We start from the raw sequence: 18862 nt of genomic DNA, 5'->3' as shown, positions 1-18862 counted from the left end.
AGTCTCTTAGTATTATTTTCTCTTGTTCTCTGCGCTGTGTGTTAGAGTCCATGAGTAGAACTTGGGGGAAAGAAGGGGTTATTTCCCCTACTTGAAGAAGAAACTTGTTAGATCTCCCTTTCCGTTGTCCACCTTGGACCTTGCCTTGGTCAGATCTTTCAAATTAATATAAGATTACTGCACTGCTTTCAGTGACGTTTTTAAGTCTGTTATTTTAATCCCGCAGACTTTCACGTTGTCCAGCTACATCATGTACAATGTGTTACCTCCATATCCGCCTTTGCTGTTTGCAAGCAAGTTCACCACAGCCGCGCACCTACTTGGGATCATGCCAGGCTTTTATTTTGAAAGGACTTCGGCAGTCAAGTGACTCCCGGAAGTTTTTGTTTCCTCACCTGTCAGTTCTGACACGGTGCGAGTGTTCAACATCGCCTCTTTGTTTGCCTCCGAGAAACAGGTCTTCTTTTGTAGAGAATAAATGACAATCCCGTGTGGTCAGCTGACTCCTAATTGAAGACGACGTCTAACACGGTTAGTTCTAGCCGAGGGTGAAAAATAACCGACTGCTTTTACTTCACCTAGCCACCAATAGCCTGGAACGTTAGCTAAGCGCTAGCTAAGCGATATCATCATAATGGGTGTTTTTTTCCTCTGTGACGTTAGCTGTGGGTTTTGTCTTTAGGATTGTCCTGGCCATTGAGCACTGATTATGTTTTTTGTCCTATATTCTACTGCTGAGCTGTCTTAGCACTGGGTGTTGTTGGCTGCCAACAGAGCTGAGGGAAGCTAACCGTACAACGTTAGCATCGTGTTCAAATTAGAGTCATTGATTGTTTACATCTGGATTATGGGCATATTATTTGCCTGCTGCACGATATATGACCTTTCCACAGATGCCATTGCCCTGTCTGTCGCCAAACTGTCAAATGTACCTGAGGACGTGTAACGAAATGAAGCTGCTCTTCGCGTACTGTTTTAGAGGCACTTTGGTTTTTGATTTGTTATGGTCACTTTCGTTTTCACGTCTTCCGCCCCGAGGTCGTCAGTGAAAGTCAGCTAAGATGTTTCTCGCTTTACATCCACGACACAGATCTAACATCAAGCCTGTTTGGGGTATTCAGCTGAAACTTAGTTTTTAGGCAACTATGTTGAGAAAACTTGGCCCCTCGGTGTTTGCTGCATCATTGCATGCTGACATCATCGATAGCGTTGCCTGCACCGTCTCTGCTGCCGAGCCACAAACAGAAATGAATCCAGGAGGGTGTGGGGTTCAGTGGGCGCTGTGACCAACCGATAACACCAACACAGTAACTGCCTCCGTATGATACCTTTCTCCTATGTGCACATTCAAAAGTTTGCCTTTGCATTTACATAGATCTCATATAGACTACTACAGACCTGATGCGGCTTTGAAACCATTACAAATGTTCACTCCTTCTGCAGTAAAATACAGATGTGTGCACGATTCTCTTCCAACCTCTCTTGGTGTTTTAGCTAAGGGGGTCACATTTTCTAAACAGAGTCCTCAGATAAGCTATATGAGTACAGAGTCAAGTCTGCACAATAAAGTTACCTGTTATTGTAAGGTTTGTTTGCTGATGGCAGTCCGGAGCTCATCTGCATGTGGCATGATGCTGTTTCAGATCCATCCAGGTTGTTGTATTCATACAGAAAATTAACTCATGAAGTTATGATGAAGCTAAATATAACCAACCATATGACCTTTTATGACAATGAAAAGTAGTTTTATACTTTGTAAACCATGTCAAATTGAAGATGAAAACGGTATATTTTGAAATCAATATAGATTTATATATAAAAAGATTGTAATGTGTTTTCAACATATTATTTGCTCCAGTTTTTGTTGAAAATATGTAATGTGTTGAATATATTGTGAATTAAATGAAAGAGTCAGAGTGAATGATGATCATTATTAAGTAAGCACACTAGAAAGGAGGGCAAAATCTTTTGAAATCCAAATTGTCTTCGGCCATACGAAGTTCCACCCTCAGGACACTTAGACTGGAGAGTGATCTTTACGATATCTAGAAAAAAAAGCAACAATGACTGCTGACCACCTAAGATGCCCATATGTAAATGTGATGATGATGATAACTTTTTTGCACAATGCATTGGAGTACAAGGTTAAAACTTAGGTTTAATAAGCATATTATTTCATTTTAGCCCACAGACATTTTTTTTCTCTTTGCCATATATAAAAATTGAGAAAGACTCACTGAAAAGATTAAAAGCAATTCAAATAATCTCCAGGTCTTCCATCTGCTACAGCGTAGGCCTGTGCAGGCATGGAGCCCCTGGCAGTGGAGGATGACATCTGTATTCTCAAACATGAGACAGCCTTCACCGCCGCTGGCGAGAGTCCCGTATCGGTGTGTGCCGGAGATGAATCTGTTGCTTCCCACTTCGCCCTCGTCACAGCCTATGAGGACATCAAGAAGAGGCTGAGGGACACAGAGCGAGAGAATACCTTGCTTAGGAAGAGGGTTAAGCAGTTGGAGGATAAGGTAAAGATGTAAAAGGACAGGAAACATTGATGGTTTGGCAGAGGCAAGGATATATGAGGAGACTAGCTCAATGAGACTGCTATTTATCCATAAGGCTTCACAGCCAGAGTGCAAGGTTTATAAAGTCTGAGCTCAAGACAGAGACGAATGAAAACAGTTTTCTTTTCCATTTCCCAAACTGTCAGAGTTATGGACAACCAGAAAATGCTTAGAGAATGTTTGGAAAAAGTCAGCAAATTCAACCCAAACTACCTGTGTGTGGGAGAGTTTGCATGCCAGCATCATTAATATTGTTGGCCTATAGTTAAAGTCATAAAACAATGAGAAATAAATCTGCTTTGTCTAAAAACATGGAGGAGGTCTGGAAAAGCATGGCACTGCCAAACAATGTGTTGGAGCCCGACATATTGGAAGAGAAGACTCTTGAAATTGGCCTGAAGAAAACAAAGGAGTCCGTACAATGCAGAGAGAGCTGTATAAACAGGAATGGTTTTAATACAGATGGTGGGCTAAAGTGAAAATGCTGCACAATATGTGGGTAGAAAAGCTTGTCCACAGTTGTTTCATCTATCAGTTTTGGTTTTATCTGTTGCAGCATTTAGTAATCAAGATAGGATGTGGTGGGAGGAACATAATTTCCTGCTTCTTTATATTTACATTCAAAGAAATTCATCTCAGCTCTCTTCTTGTCTTTTGTGTTTATTTTATTTATCACCACTGTAGCTCTTCAGGCCAGATGCACCTCCATCAGAAGGTCCCCAGTATGTGAACAAGGCTTTCAGTGCATACAGGGGTATCTATATAGAGAAGGAGGATCTGCAGATGGAGCTCAAGAAACTGGTGCGTATACTGATGAATTTAAATCTTCATCAAGTCCGCAAAAAGATTGTGTGTGTATGTTGCAAGCCTGAAAACAAAGCACAAAGTTTTTGTAACAAATTGTTCCTTGGTTGTAATTTTAGGCATGCTGATGCATTCCTAAATTAATATGAAATGCTGACTTTCTTTTCATCCTTCTCTACCTCTCTCTGTCAGAAAAGGGAGAAGAGCGAGAGTGAGAGGTTGCTGACAGAGCAGCTCCAGGCCAAAGAGTTGGAGTTGCTTCAGCTGAGGACAGAGATGGAGACCAGCCAAGGTACAGGTAGAGCACAGAGGCCTGCTTTCTGCTTTCTATTCTGCTTAACTAAGCAGCACCCAAAAGACTGGTACAATGGTATTTATTTTATGTTTTAGCAAAACTCCTACTAGTAGTCTATCTTAGCTTGTGTATATCTGCGTGTGTTGGAAAGCATCTCATATATTTTCTTTAAGCAAGAAAAAATATTCTATGAATCGTATCGAGTATTTCCATTTTAGTTTAGAGTCTACACTCACTGGCCACTTTATTGGGTACACCTTGCTAGCAAAAGGCTGGACCCAGTTTTGTCTTCAGAACTGCCTTCATTCTTCATGGCATACTTTCAACAAGGTGTTGGAAACATTCTCAGACATTTTGGTCCATGTTGACATGATAGCATCATGCAGTTGCTGTAGATTTGTTGGCTGCACATCTATGATGCGAATGTCCCATTCCACCACATCCCAAAGGTGCTCTATTGGATTGAGATCTGGTGACTGGAGGCCATTGGAGTACAGTGAACTCATTGTCATGTTCCAGAAGCCATTTTCAGATTATATGAGCTTTGTGACATGGTGCGTTATCCTGCTAGAAGTATCCATCACTGTGGCCATAGAGGGATGGACATGGTCAGCAACAATACTCAGGTGGGCTGCGGTGTTTAAACAATGCTCAATTGGTACTTAGGTGCCCAAAGTGTGCCAAGAAAATATCCCCCACACTATTACACCACCACCAGCAGCCTGAACCGTTGACACAAGGCAGGACTGATCCATGCTTTCATGTTGTTTACGCCAAATTCTGGCCCTACCACCTGAATGTCGCAGCTCAAAACGAGACTCATCAGACCAGGCAATATCATCTATTGTCTAATTTTGATGAGCCTGTGCAAATTGTAGCCTCATTTTCCTGTTCTTAGCTGACAGGAGTGGGACCCGGTGTGGTCTTCTGCTGCTGTAGCATCTTCTTCAAGGTTCGACATGTTGCGCGTTCAGAGATGGTATTCTGCATTCCTTGGTTGTAACAAGTAGTTATTTACAGGAGTTACTGTTACCTTTCTATCATCTCAGACCAGTCTGCCCATTCTCCTCTGACCTCTCGCATCAAGAAGGCATTTTCATCCACACAACTGCCGCTCACTGGATATTTTCTCTTTTTCGGACCATTCTCTATAGAACTCTAGAGATAGTTGTCCGTGAAAATCCCAGTAGATCAGCAGTTTCTGAGTCATTTAAATCCCCTTTCTTCCCAATTCTGATGCCCGCTTCGAACTTCAGCAAGTTGTCATGACCACGTCTACATGCCTAAATGCATTGCCTTGCAGCCATGTGATTGGCTGATTAGCTATTTGTGTTAACAAGCAATTAAACAGGTGTACCTAATAAAGTGGTCAGTGAGTGTATATACTGGTTACTCATGTCTGTTGAAATCATTTTGCATGCAAAACCTGTCAACAGAAGGAGACCGTAAGATACACAATAATAATAATTATAGTAATATGCCATAATAATATTTGATATTTAATAATATACCATTCTTAAAAGTGCCATTGCATAACAGGCACTTGAACTTGTGACACTCAATGGTCTGTAAGTGGTTGTTTCAGCCACCAGATGTCGAACGAGACCACCAGCAGCCTTACTAAAGAAAAATTTTCATTGTTGGCCACCTCTCCCCCTCCCTTTTGGGTTTCATTTCCAAGCAAGGTGTTACGATGCCTGGTGAAAACAGCCACTAAACACACAGAAGACACAAATGAATAGAGTTACCTTGTGTGCATGATCAGTCCAGTCGTAATCATCTAGTGTGATGTAACAATGAGTTAGCTATTGATAAGGACATTTTCCCAACTATGGTAACAGCATGTTAACTAATGTTATGAGGCCTAGACTAAATGATCTCAAATCGATTCACACTATGTAGACATTATGAGAACAAAAGCCAGCTCAGAGGCAAACTGGAGACTTCAGCAGCTCATAGGGATGTGCATCTTGGTAAAGTAAGAAATTCAGTCTTGGCCTTATCACTGGGACCAGACACTGACAGAGACGGTAAAAGCTTTTAAACCTTTATGAATGCTTTGACCATCTGACAGGGATTTGAATCAGTGGCCCTCGGTACCCCTTTCCTCTGATCTATGGTCTCATCTTTATTTTTGTCAGAGATCTTTTAGCCAAAAAATATTTCTTGAGTGGAGGAAATTCTGGAGGGTCACTTTCACCAGAAAGCAAACTGCAGTAGGCCATCTCACCTGTTGTTGGTACATGCTAACAAACACACTGCCAGAATGGGAACTAAAAAAGAACACAGAGACAGCACAAACAGGGGATGTAACTTTGTTTCCTTTTTCAGGGTGCCATTTTTCCACTGTGTCTTTAAAAATAGTTGCTTGCTGCTCTTTAGAGTGAAACGACATATAATAATATTATGTAGTACTGATTCAATAAAAAAAAAAACTACAGATGAAACTTGGCTTGCTTTATAGAAATTGAGCCTGCCGTTTTTCTGCCTGTCCTGGATTGTGATGATGAAACGCATAGACACTCTTCTGTTATCACTCTCACGGCCTTTGATGCTGTACCCCAATCTGCTCTGAGTTTTATCACTGCTGATGCCCAGAGTACATATGAGTGCACTCTGTGAGGAAAGAAAAACAATGGTATAAATTTATTTAAAAATGACTTAACTAGCTGAATAACCTCACTTCACTAATTGCTTCAGATTTCAGGAATAGCCTACCATGCACATAACACATTAATTCCCTGGTAATAGACATTGAACCAATTTAATTGCCTTTAAATGTTCACATCTTTGAATGTAATTGTTTTTATTAGGAATAGCATTTTCTATGTCTGCTGTTTGGTTTGTTTTCTCATTGCTTTTGTGTAATTTAGTCTGTACAGAACATTTGCATCGCATAATTAAAAATCAGACTCAAACCTCAGTTTAATGGGGACTAAAACAAACGATGATGGTGAGCTAGTGCTGAACATCTTAAGTATTAAAAAAGGTCTACAAAATATTTAAATCTAAAATGTATTCACTCGTCAATAGTGACTATCTAACTTCTTATTTCTCCTGTGTGTCCAGTCATGAAGAGCTTGAACAGTCCGCATGACTACTGGCAAGTAGACAGGGTCAGCACTGAACTAAAGATCCACAAACTGCAGGAGGAGCTGGAGAGAGTGACACTGGAAAACAGCAGACTGTTGGAAAGAAGTGGGGTAAGAAAAAGCTGGAAAGAAAAGAGAGAACAGTGCGAAAAGGACAAAGAAAACATGGGGTGAGAGGAAAATAAGAACCAGGGAGAACATGAAAAGTGGTAGACTTTTGGAGAAGTGTGGTGTAACAAGAAAAGAGGAAGATGATGGAGGAGAGGTGTTAGAGACAGAGTGACAGTGTAAAGGAGGGGGGTAAAGAAAGGATTATAGAAAAGAGGCAGGCAGAAGTATGGCTGAAAGGGCTGAGTCCTGAGTTATTTAATGATTGATTGATTTACTTATTTATTTATTATAACTTCAAACATCTCCATTCTCTATTTTGCATAATTGAACTGTCTTTCAGGAGGAACCCCATGGCCTTAATGGACCAGACTCGGACTTGACCTGTGAGGCTAAATATATTCCAAGGTAGAGTGCTTTATAAATGATTAATCAGAGTGGCTGCCAGTTCAGTGTCCAGCCCTCAGTAATCAAACGCAAAACTGTTTCCTTAAAACATTTATGACCAAAATGAGGGTCATGTGAGAAAGGTGATAGTTAAGGTGTGCTTTAACAGTGATATGACTGTGTGTGTAGTTGCTCTCTATCACCACTAGAGGATGGTGTAGCTTTACACAGTTTAATTCTGTCTCCATAATGTCTCCTGATCTGCAGTCGAATTCGGATGTGATTGAGACCCATAACCCTCATTTTTCACTGAGATAATCTAAATAATATAAATTAGCCCTGACTCATATTTCATGGACAATACTTTTTCGGTCCATTCAATTTGCCTCTCATGTCAGCAGTTGCCGGGTGTTAATTTTTAGCAGTACAAACAGATTAAGTTTTTCCTCACACTTTTTCTTTCTATGTTTTTTATTGTTTGAAGCTGGTGTTCCAAGTTAAGACACAAAGTGTTGATGAGATTTTGCATCTTTACCAGAGGTGTGGATAGGACAGTTTGTAGGTGTTGCTGGCCTCAGCAAACCAACCCCATTTTAATACTGATGGTACGGTGAGGTTTAACACCAATACAGGCTGCCCCTATTGTCAAAAATGGTATTATTGGTAATGTAGCAAATAATGTGTTTTTCCTTTGCAAGTCAAAGATCTAAATTTACCATAGTAATGTGAACTTGTGCTGAACATCCTCATCACCTGTGAAACTCATCTTCACAGTTAGTGACTGTATTAAAAGTGTCACCAAAGATACAAACCATAGTGCAAAGTTGTTATCACAAAGAAGTCATTCTATTAACTAGCCCCTCCAGGTATGAAGGCGATTTGATTAACAGACCAGGTTTCTAATCTCATTCCAAATTCACATCTTTTATCAGTTTTATACATTTCAGTTTTACAAATCGGTTAAGTTAAATTGCTTCCTGAATACCTCTGACAATATAACAGAGAACTATGAGCTACAGTATGCCGAACAGTTTATGATCCATTACCACAAAAGATTCTGTCTGCCATTTGGATGTTTCGAAGAACGCAGGCTGTATGGGAAAGAAGAAATGCCTTGAACGTGATGATCATCTAATGACACAACAACAATAATCACATCTTATTTTCTGTCGGTCTGTAGTGAGAGGAGCATGCAGCAGATGTGCCAGGCTTTGCGCTGTGAAGTCACTCGTCTGCATTCAGAGCTCAAGCACCAAACAGGCCTGATCAGACGGCTCAGGCCACTGATCAGTGAGACAAGACTAGGTAAGACAAAAAACAGCTAAATATTTTCAGACCAGGCTTCCTTTCCATTTGTGTGTGTGTGTGTGTGTGTGTGTTAACTTACTAGTGCTGCCCCCCTCCTGCCATTTCACACTCTCTCAGCTCCCCTTTGGCAGCCTCCTGTGTCCCCTTTACCCTTCTATAATAATCTCTCACAGGTTAGAACTCAAGAGGGCAAGTGAGCCCCGCTCCCTGCTTCCCTCTCTGTCTGTCCAAAAAGATTTTGAAGAGAGGAACTAATGTGGCTAAAATAAGTGAAAAGATGGAGTTGCTGCTAGCTTTCCTCACTTTACAGAAGACTTTTAACCACGTACTACTTACTGCAAAGATTTCTCCTGCTGCTCCTTGTTAAAATTTGCATTAGGGTGCGATACAACTGCAGATACTATCTTCGTGCTCAAACACTTTGACAAAAGACATCATGAAATGGTTTATCCACCTCCCGCCTCCCTCACCCATGATGTATTCTACCCTAGAAGAGATTACCTCTGTTGTCGATTCCCTCGGAGTGTCAGGGAAGGAGACCAGGAGGTGAAAATTAGAACGAAATATGGCAAGAAAATAAATCTTGGCCTATTTATTCCACTGAATAAGAGGGTAATCCTGTAACTTACATTAGATAGATGGAGAGAAATGGGGAAAGGAGTGGCAAAGAGCGGAGGAGGGAGAGCTATGTATTTATTCAGTCGTATTGTGCATCTGTAATTTTCTAATGTTCCTCCTTTGGAATCACTTTTATTCAAATCCTAGACTCAGGAGACCCTCTCATGGAAGAGTAGCAGGGAGAGATGGATGGATAGATGTGCGTGGATGGAGAGAGGTAGCGGGGAAAAGCGAGCGGAGATACTGCTATTTAAACTTTATTATTCACTCATGATGACAATTTGATAGCAAAGCAATGATGTGTGTGAGAGATTAAGACATTTGATTTGTGTGGCTTGGTCTATGCATAGAGGTTGCTTTGATTATCCTTTGTTCTGTTGAGCTTTGCATGATTATTTTGGATATTTACATGGAGCAGAGGTTTTAGTGCGCATCGTGTACCTTGCGCCATGGTGTGATTTTACTTTTTCTCCTGTTTTTACACTGCAAGGCCTATTATCTAGTCAGGGATCAGGCAGTGTTGAACGCACCTTAGATTTTTATCTCTTCAGAAATCTAAGCTTAATCCACACGTACATAAGTACAGAGGTGCGATTGTGCCAAACACAAAATAAGACCTCTTTTAGCTATCAGAGGACAGAAATGATAGCTTAACTTATACAACCAATTGGATTTAACAGGCTGGCATGATAAAGTTAAAGCACCAAAAAACCTCACACATCCCAACATATCAGCAATATGAAACATTTCAAAGCAAGCATAATGCATAATCTCTATTTCTGACATGGCTTTCGTATTTAGGTTCATGTTCACTATCAACAGAGAAAGCCTATCATTTACGCCACTTTCTCAGTACTAAAGTTGCAATTTTAAGTGCACTCAATAAGATGAATTTTCCAATTATTTATTAATCTGATTTTACTGAAAAATACTTTAAAAAGCTAGTGGTGTTTAGCAACAAATATTTTGTTACACAAGAGCTTAGCTCAGTAACACTCTCCAACCCCACTCCATGTGGTAGTGTTGCCGTATCAATATACAATGGAAATGTAATTTTTGCCCGTTAATCCAAACTATGCTCTGTCCCTCCTCTTCCTTCTGTCTCTAGCTGCCTCAACAGTTCCAATCCAGTGTCTCGATGATGTGGAGAAGAACAATCACCCAGTTGCTCAGGCATCAGTGCCTCGCCCTCCTAGTGCCCCCCCACTGCCCTCATGCTCCGGACGCCCCTGCCCCCCTGTTGTTGGCCCAGCAGGCACCCTGCCACCAGACAGTCTGAAGGAGGACTGCTGGTACAATGGACCCTGGCCCTCACAAAGCTGTTCAGGAGAGGCGATGGTTGGGGGCAGTGCCTGCTCTGTCATCCTGCCCCCCCCTCCCCTGAACCAAGCTTCCCTGGATGAGAGCTCGAGATCTTTTCCCAGTCCCCCAAAGCCCAGTGACGCCATATTTTGGGAGGGAAACTCTGCTACGTCCAACTCCTCATGCTCAATGGGAAACTGCAGTCCCAGGAGCCCTCCCAACAGTGAGTGGACCAAGCCCTATTAGGAGGAACTTGAATTGAAGAATGACGATAGATGATTAAGTAGTGTGTAATTAGATGGTAAACAGATGAATGAATGGACACTCCAACCCTGCCACATAGCTACCACCTAACCTGCCTTAAGTTGATAAGACCACTCCTCTGGGCTGGACTGGACTGGACCTGCTGGTTGTGGGATCTAATTGAAGCCAGAAGAAGCCTTTTTGAGGTCAAGACTCTGTAAACTTAAATATTCCTCCTCAAACTGATGAGGTGAGATGAGTTGAGACCCTCAAAGGAGAGCTTGTCTATGTCTGTGTCCTTTTATGCACATGTATAAGCATGTGCAGGCATGCACGCACACAAGCAATTTTTATTTCTGTGTGTATATACACACATCAAACAGTGTGCCTGTTTGTGCAGATGAAGGTGTGGGCATCTCTTGCTCGCCTGTATCTGTATCTCGTCATCATGAACCCTGTAGGGCTCAAAAGGGCCTCTTTCTCCATTTTCTGTGGCCCTTGATCACAGGGGCCACAGGTGGATACATAGTAGTAGAATTTGTAAAACTGTATTCCCTCCAATGCAAGTCTTTTTGCGTTTGATCACTGTAAAGTATACAAGATATGTCTGTCTCATGATCATGTGGTGGAGGTGTCCAGGTAAATGGACTTGATGTGTTTGTTTCTGCGCTGTGATGGAGACAGACTAACTGTAACTGTAGGATAATCACAGATTGTCGATCCAAATTTTAACAGCTACCAAATAAAACCTTGATTTCCAAATTTACGTTCATCAGTCATTATGGGTCATCATCACAATAAGCTGTCAGTCTACCTATGCTTACCAAATCGTTTTTGACAATGCAATTACACTATTTGGACATTTAAAGTGATTGTGTAATGATTAGCAAACAATCATTTGAATCTTAAAATGGATTGCTTTCTAAAACAAAATATTTCAGCCACTACAAAACTAATCAACTGAAATTTCACAACTCTGTGCAAACCTCTGTAAACCTGCCTGTTATCACGTAATTTAATCAGAATCACTATCAAACAATACTCATAATATTTTCATTGCCGTGCTGTAAAGGGACATGTATGTGTAAGGTTGTGCGTTGTTGGACGTTTTTCTGTAGGACTTTTAATTTGAAGGACTGATGGAATAGAACCCATAAACCCGTACTGTATTTTTGAAACCTGATTTTGAACAATAGAAAGTGTATCTAAACTCTGTGCTGATGTTAATCCATGACACTGTTTAGCAGTATGAGTTGTGCTGTTGTGTGAAGAGGGGAGTTTCTCTTTCGATTTATCTTTTTCATTTCAGTATAAGATGAACGATGTACAAAAGAAAATCCATTAAGAATAGAATACAATACAAACAGGAGACTGTGCATATCTGTATAAATGTAAATGGTGGGCTTCAGTAATCTGCCAGATGCGGTTTTGCACTCCAAACCCTTTAGTTTTGTTTTAGTTTGTTTTGGGTTTGTTTTTTTTCCCCCCACGCCCAAGACTTGTGATCTACATATGAGCTGTCTGCAATGGTAGCAAGACGAGAAGTGTATTGACCTGAAGAAATGTGAGCTGTGACTTGAATAAGTCCACAAAGCCCAAAGGCCTGTGGTCCTTGAAAAGTTTTAGTTTTTCCATTTTCCTCATTGTTTCATTCTAACTTTTTTTTTTCTTCATTTTTATGAAATTATTTTACAGCAGTAGTTTCATACTTCTGTAAACGATTTGCAAACCAAAATGCAATGTACAGTAGATATGGATTATATTTTAGATTTACTGCACTTCAGACTGTTTGTAAATATGATCGATTAAATGAATGAAAGGAAGTGACTGTGTGAAGTTGCTGTGTCTCCATATATTTTGAGCAATGAGGTTCTATGGTTTAATAAGATAAACTGATAATCAGGTAATGACTTTTTTTTTAGCCTCTGGTTCACATAGACATTGAGACGTTGACAGGTCCGCCTATAATTTCTCACTGTACATTGAGCATGGGCACTGCCCAGCCTTATTTGCAATTAAACATCTTAAGACTATTATGATTTAACTAATCAGCCAATCTCAGTTACCTGCCTAATCTAGTCAGTTGTCACCTAAGAAGGAAAAATTATGCAGAACTGGATATAATGCATTACTAAAATTTACGACGTATCCAATCAGTCAATGGCGCTTTTCTTCAAATTTTCAGTCATTAAGAAAATGAGCCAACTTAATTTGATGGCAAATTGACTTTGGATATTTTCAAGTCAACTCACAATTACACAAGTATAATACCAGACAATTAACTAGCCTTCGTCCTCCTCAGTATCGTACCGCCCTTGGTCAGTTTTCTTTAAAATACAGGGGCACAAGTCTTTGGAATAAACAATTTAATACCGCCATACAATTCTCCTCTCTTCACGCATACAAGAAGAGTTTAGGGGTAGCTCTGATTGCCAAGCTCACTAATTAGTATTCACATTTATATACATGGCGCATGTGCACATACACATTTACATTTTTGAAATTCTATTTTATTCATTTTTATTTCTTTTCTCATTTTATTGGTAATTTCATTATTGCTATTTTGTTTCTGTATCATGGTTACTCGTGTCTAATCTTGTGAATTTTCTTTGCACAATATAGGTAGTGGCCTTGTGTAAGCCTTTTGGGCTTCTTGCGGCTACCATGCACTGTCTTTTGTTACTGTTTCTTGCCTTTTGTTTTTGTGTTATCATTGTGCAAAATAAATAAACTTAAAAAGTCAATTCAGCTCTACACTGTTGTCAGTGTAGACTAATTCACTTCAACCTGGTTTATCAAAACTGTTTGTATGGAACTAAATAAAGTAAACTGTCATCTTAAAATCTTAAGAAGTTTCCATTTACTTTCGAATGCAATGACCTGAAGGTGTGTTCAAGTGCATGATGCACTGTGCTTCGATCAAAATCAAGATGAAGATACCAGAAAATGAAGAAATGGATGCAAAAACACCTGAATAGCTTAGGTCAAACCATCTGGATTGAAATGTATCCATGAATGACTCATACTTGGTCTCGTTTTCCACCGATATTGTCTTTACTCCCACATATTATTTACATCGTCATACTGAATATGTACGCAGATCATTCCGATTAAGCAACTCATTGCTTGTTTAGATTTTAAAGATCTGGCAAACACTCTTCAAGCCTGAAATTACGAGTCTCTTTCCGGATGTGAACATAAACCTTCTGAGGGTGATACTCTACACTATGGGGTCGGGCAACAAGCCAGATGCTTCATTACCACTTGAGTTGTCACTAAATGTAGAATATAAACATCACATAAAGTGTTCAGGTGTGTGCGCACCACCCAAGTGCTGCCCTCTGATCAAAGAGCTCATTGTAATGTAATCTAAATTCCTGCTGATTCAATCAACTGCAAAAGATAATTCTTATGCAATAATTGTGGCCATTAAACAGAACAAAAAAAAAAATCATCATTCTGATTATATGAACACACTTTTAGGCACAGACAGATTTAAATAAAACATTGCATCCTTGCTGTGTTGGACTTAGTGCAGGTTCTGGTTGGAGCCTCAGTGCCTTCACCTTCAAAAGTAGGAAAGTTAACTGGATGTCATCATGTTGTAAGTTACATGCTAGTTGGAAGTTTTTGCTTCCTGTTCTTTGATGGGACGCCTGTCCTCTCAAACTCCAGTTTCTCTCGGATGTACTCCTGCTTGCACTCTTCGAAGAACGCAGGGTCTTTGTAGCTGATGGAAGACAGAAATTAGCAAAGGCGGGAGAGATTAAGCAAGCCTACGTACAAAGTGTTTGTGAGATAGCATGTGGTGCAATAACAGACGGAAAGACACTTTGGTGTCTGAGTGTTGCAGGGGAAAATACTCACTGATGTGTCAGACATTCCTTCAGTGCTGAATTCTCCTCTTGACACTTGAAGACCATGAGGAAACCAGACTCTTTGCAGCAGTTACCGAAAGCTGCAGGGTGGTTGAAAAAATAGGTGGTAGAGAGGGGAAGAATTAGTGGAAATGTGGTCAAACTGGCTCAACATATAAATAGCCTCAAACATAACTGTATTAATAAAACCTGCTTCAAATCTATTATCAGCCTGCCTTAAAGCTCATATGATGTAATCCTAGAGTACAACAAGGGCCAAACTAACCAAGATGGGCCCCATGTTTGCACTCCACTACAAAAAGGAACCTGTTCCCGGGTCAGGCTGCCAAGCCTCTTATCAAGCTGAAACTCACCCTTCCTTGTTCACATAAAGACTAACTCAACTGTTCTAGCCACAAAGTGGTCGTGTCTGTGGTCGAGCTGTCTCAAAACTGACTCTATACCACTGAGCCCATCACCCACAAATATAAACATGTCTTAATCCCATCCTAACCCTCCCTGAGAATTACGTTTGAATTATGCTTCACTGATCCCTGTGCCCAATGGGGCCAGGGTTATTGACAATAACTAGACCAGAAGCATGGTGTTTCTTGAAATCACAGGCACAACATGATGAGTTCTCTCTGCTTTCCACCCACGGGCCAAAGACATACACTTTTAGGTTAATTGGTGACTCTTGCCCGTAGGTCTGAGTGCAAATGGCTTTTTTATCTATATGTCAGCCCTGCGATAGACCAGTGACCTGACCGGGGCGTACCTTCACCCTTTAACCCTCTTTACGAGTGTATTCCAGATTAAACATGCAAGGTTCTCCTTGTAAAGAAGGTGCTGAGGGCTCTGCGTCTTCACCTTATTAGCAAGATCTTTCTTAAGGGTTTAATTAAAACCACTGGCCTCCCATGTCCCCTTCAAAAAAAAAAAAGACTGTCATCGTAATTGCCTATGTCAATGGCATCAGTATGGCTATCACACAGACACTTTCATCAGGGTGCTGCTGTGAAAAACCCAACTGCAAAACCAATTTAGAGAAGCACAACAGTGCGACTAATCTAATCAACGAACGCCTCATCCCTGTCCCATGGTACTAAGGGCTGCAGAGGGTTGCCTTTCTGATCACAGCTACATCAAAGGCTAATCTTTGTGATTAGAAGGGACCCCTCTAATAAAAAGCATGGCGCCACCTTCACTTATAGCTGTTTTGTGTGCCATTTTTAATGATACAGAAGTGCGGTTCGACAGTTTGAAGAAAGCAGAAGCCAGAAGCTTGAACGGGTAGAGCGATTTGACCTTTAGAGGAAGATAGGAGGTGTCAGCCTCTAATACATAATTAGATATAGCAGAAACTAAATCTCAAAATTTTGTGCCTCAATAGTGGAATGAAAAAGTAGTGAAACAGTAACTTAGACATATTGTCAAAGGAGATATGTTTCAATCAGATTTTGAATTTGGAGAATCTGACCCACATGTACTGAACCATATTTTCAAGCAGCTGTCTTGCTCAGCAGTCAGTGTCACCGTGTCAAGGTCAGTCAAGGTTTGGGCAAGTATTGACATAGATTATCAAGGCAATCAGAAAAATCAAATCACAGGGTGCAGGTCAGTAGGGCTCGTCTGTTTCACCAAGAAAGCCTTTACAAGTATGGGGTGTATAAAGACCATACATGCAGAGACAGATAACACAGGAAAACATACTCATTTTGTTGTTTTGGTTTTTTTTTTTCCACTTTTCTTTGTGAAACGCAATCACAGACACACGTGCGGGAGCCCAGTGCAGACGCAAACACACAGAATGAGATGGTAGAGGGTGGAGGATGGAGGTGTGAAATGAGTGGGACGAGAAGCTAGTAATGTGAGGGGGGTTTCCACTACCCACAGTCACTGTCTGTCCCACCACCCCGAGCTGCATCTGCACTTTCTCCCTATGTGAACAGTACACACTGGCTGCCATCTGATTTCTTGAAACCACATAAGCTAGTCACTATCTAGCTGATGTGTTGCTTCAGCAGAAAGGACCTAAGCAAGCAAAGCTGCAGCCACAACTTCCATGCAGAGTAAGTGGCAGCTGGGGTCACGTCATTTTGCATGTTCCTCTTTTCGGATGATACATGTGGAGGCAGGTGAGAAGCAGAGGATCACAGTGGCATCAACAGTTTAGCCAAAAAAAAAGGGGGGGGGGGGGGGGGGGGGGGGGCAAGAAAGAGGCGCATGAAGGTTAAAAGATCATCCGGCACCTGGACAGAACAAAGATCCTCTCGTGGAAAGTATTAATGAAAATGAATACAGCTGGTCTGTGGCAGTGTCCTAATGACAGCTGAATTTTATCACTTCAAATCTCTAACTCACTGAACAAATTTATTTTATGAAGTTTTATCTATCACTTTCTCTTAAACTCTATTCTTCAGCGAAATGCAAGAATTTATGTTGGGGCAGGGTTTTGTTTTGCGTGATCTTTGAAATGACTTGTACACGTGCACAACCTGTCCTAAGTTATGATTAGAAGAGCTTCTTAACCTAAATTTTTCTTAGCAAACACCATCTTTGAATCAATAACAAATCATATATTGGTCTGGCACATACATCATTACATCATTCAAACATTTCCTGGTGTTATGTGTCAATCCTTTGGCTATAACTAACTAACTAAAGCTATTTGGAAACGGACGTAATGATTCGAGACAACACAAAACAAAGACACAAGACAAAAGGTGTGGGTTACAGCCACAACACTACACTAACAAGAAGCACCTGCAGGTATGAAATACGCCTTAAAAAAAAAAAAAAAAAAAAAAAAAAAAACGTCTCAGAGGACTTCCGATTGCAAACTGTTAAAACTGAAGGGTTTTTATGGCTTTCAGTTGCACAACACTAGCGTTAAAATTTCATTTCATTAGTGGTCTGATGAAACTGCAGCTGAATTGTTTACTGAAAAAGAGTATGAGTGCGAGGAAGAATAGTAATACCTTATTACTGTAGATTATTGTAGATGTTAGTAAAATAACTAGCAGCTTGAGTAAAATTTCATTCTATTGAATTTGTAATATTGAAAGGTAAAAAACAGACACCAATACGATGTTAATTTATTAGCAAAATGCTTCATTTTGAGTTTTATCTGAAACGCATGACTTTTTAAGACAACTTTATAGCCTTGTTAAAAGTTGTAGATAGTTGTAGTGTATTTCTTTAACATCCAGTCTTAATATTTTGTCTGTTTACCTGCTTCATAATTTAAGCAAGAAATACTGATTACATCGGGAGTGATAGGTGACTCATGATATAAATCCATACATCATCACCATCTATACATTTTAATTTCTGCTGCTGAGTCGAGCAGAAAATGTAAAAACAAAACCAGGACAAGGCTGCTTTTATTAAATGAAACGTGTTTTGTGTTGAACTCATGGGAGGGGAACAGAGAGGGCAATTTCTGTCACACACACACACACACCTTGAACCTTCTCGGCACAGCGCTCCTTGGCCTTCTCCCTCATCATCTTGGGAATCAGTACATCCTTCTCCACGTGCCTCAGCTGGATCTCCTCTGAAGAGGCGGGCGAAAAGAAAGATACGGATCACCCACCAGGACGACGGCCAGCAGCAGCGGCCCCATATCGAGTCCCGTTAATGTTAATGTGGAGCCTGCAACACCTTTAACTCACCATCCTCCCTCGGGTCAGCCTTCAACATTAATAATCTATGTTAAGGTGAGCACGTCCTATAATCTGTAGGACATGTTAATGACGGTGCAAGGACTTTTACAGAGAGCTAGGCTCTTTAGATGAAGCTAAGCGGCTAACGTTAGCTTCAGGAGTCCACTTATGACTGAGCAGACGGGACAAAGAGCACTTTAACCTGAAAGCCTAAGACTGCAGGACATTAGCGACAGCACAGACATTCATACCTGCGTTAGCTGCCTCCATCACGGTGGCGTTTCTCAAAACATTACCAAACACAGCCAATGTGACCTGGCTCACGTTCGCTCGAAACACTTCCGCTGACGCAATACGGAGGCGCTAAAGCGAGGGGGAAAAAAACTACAAGTCCCAGAGTCTCCGAGGAGGCGCACAAACGCATTGAATCTGAGCTAACACCTGAGCTGCCAATGAGAAGCATGTAATATCAGGGAGACTCAGCTGATGCTGTTTCAGTTCACTTTAACTGCACCATTCTAATATTAAGGACACCTCTAATCAATAATTGCTATTTAGCGTATATTATTTTTCTTAGATATAGATTTAGATTTATGGATAAGTTTAAAGGCAAAAT

At 40.7% G+C, this 18862-nt stretch overlaps 2 protein-coding genes across 5 annotated transcripts; one reads left to right on the top strand and one right to left on the bottom strand.

Moving 5' to 3' along the window:
• The first annotated feature begins 396 nt into the window (after positions 1–396).
• On the top strand, positions 397–13549 carry azi2 (5-azacytidine induced 2). Of its 4 annotated transcripts, none has more exons than XM_029504390.1 (8): positions 397–531; positions 2295–2525; positions 3249–3365; positions 3561–3666; positions 6733–6866; positions 7207–7271; positions 8431–8555; positions 10285–13549. In XM_029504390.1, the coding sequence occupies exons 2-8, from the start codon at positions 2307–2309 to the stop codon at positions 10722–10724; spliced, it is 1206 nt and encodes a 401-aa protein (XP_029360250.1). In that variant the 5' UTR covers positions 397–531; positions 2295–2306; the 3' UTR covers positions 10725–13549. The 4 variants fall into 4 exon arrangements, with proteins under 4 accessions (XP_029360250.1, XP_029360251.1, XP_029360247.1 ...); XM_029504391.1 differs by having other exon boundaries at positions 398–531; positions 2290–2525; positions 3561–3660; XM_029504387.1 differs by having other exon boundaries at positions 398–531; positions 2290–2525.
• On the bottom strand, positions 13071–18595 carry cmc1 (C-x(9)-C motif containing 1). Its single transcript, XM_029504392.1, has 4 exons — positions 18498–18595; positions 18045–18137; positions 14589–14679; positions 13071–14451 (listed from the first exon to the last, which is right to left on the bottom strand). Exons 1-4 carry the CDS (start codon positions 18514–18516, stop codon positions 14331–14333), a joined length of 324 nt encoding a protein of 107 aa, XP_029360252.1. The 5' UTR covers positions 18517–18595; the 3' UTR covers positions 13071–14330.
• Between the last annotated feature and the right edge of the window lie 267 nt (positions 18596–18862).

The sequence above is a fragment of the Echeneis naucrates genome, chromosome 6 (assembly GCF_900963305.1).
Source record: "Echeneis naucrates chromosome 6, fEcheNa1.1, whole genome shotgun sequence".
NCBI lineage: Eukaryota > Metazoa > Chordata > Actinopteri > Carangiformes > Echeneidae > Echeneis > Echeneis naucrates.
The sequence above is the reverse complement of the archived record's forward strand: the minus strand, read 5'-3'. Positions and strand labels throughout refer to the sequence as shown.

Excerpts from the sequence above, each read along its gene's own strand:
- azi2 (XM_029504390.1), top strand. The coding sequence starts at position 2,307 with ATGGAGCCCCTGGCAGTGGAGGATGACATCTGTATTCTCAAACATGAG. Across the intron at positions 3,366-3,560 it reads AGATGGAGCTCAAGAAACTG|AAAAGGGAGAAGAGCGAGAG; the intron begins GTGCGTATACTG and ends TCTCTCTGTCAG. Across the intron at positions 7,272-8,430 it reads GAGGCTAAATATATTCCAAG|TGAGAGGAGCATGCAGCAGA; the intron begins GTAGAGTGCTTT and ends GTCGGTCTGTAG.
- cmc1 (XM_029504392.1), bottom strand. Across the intron at positions 14,680-18,044 it reads CTGTGCCGAGAAGGTTCAAG|CTTTCGGTAACTGCTGCAAA; the intron begins GTGTGTGTGTGT and ends ACCACCCTGCAG. Across the intron at positions 14,452-14,588 it reads AAGGAATGTCTGACACATCA|CTACAAAGACCCTGCGTTCT; the intron begins GTGAGTATTTTC and ends GTCTTCCATCAG.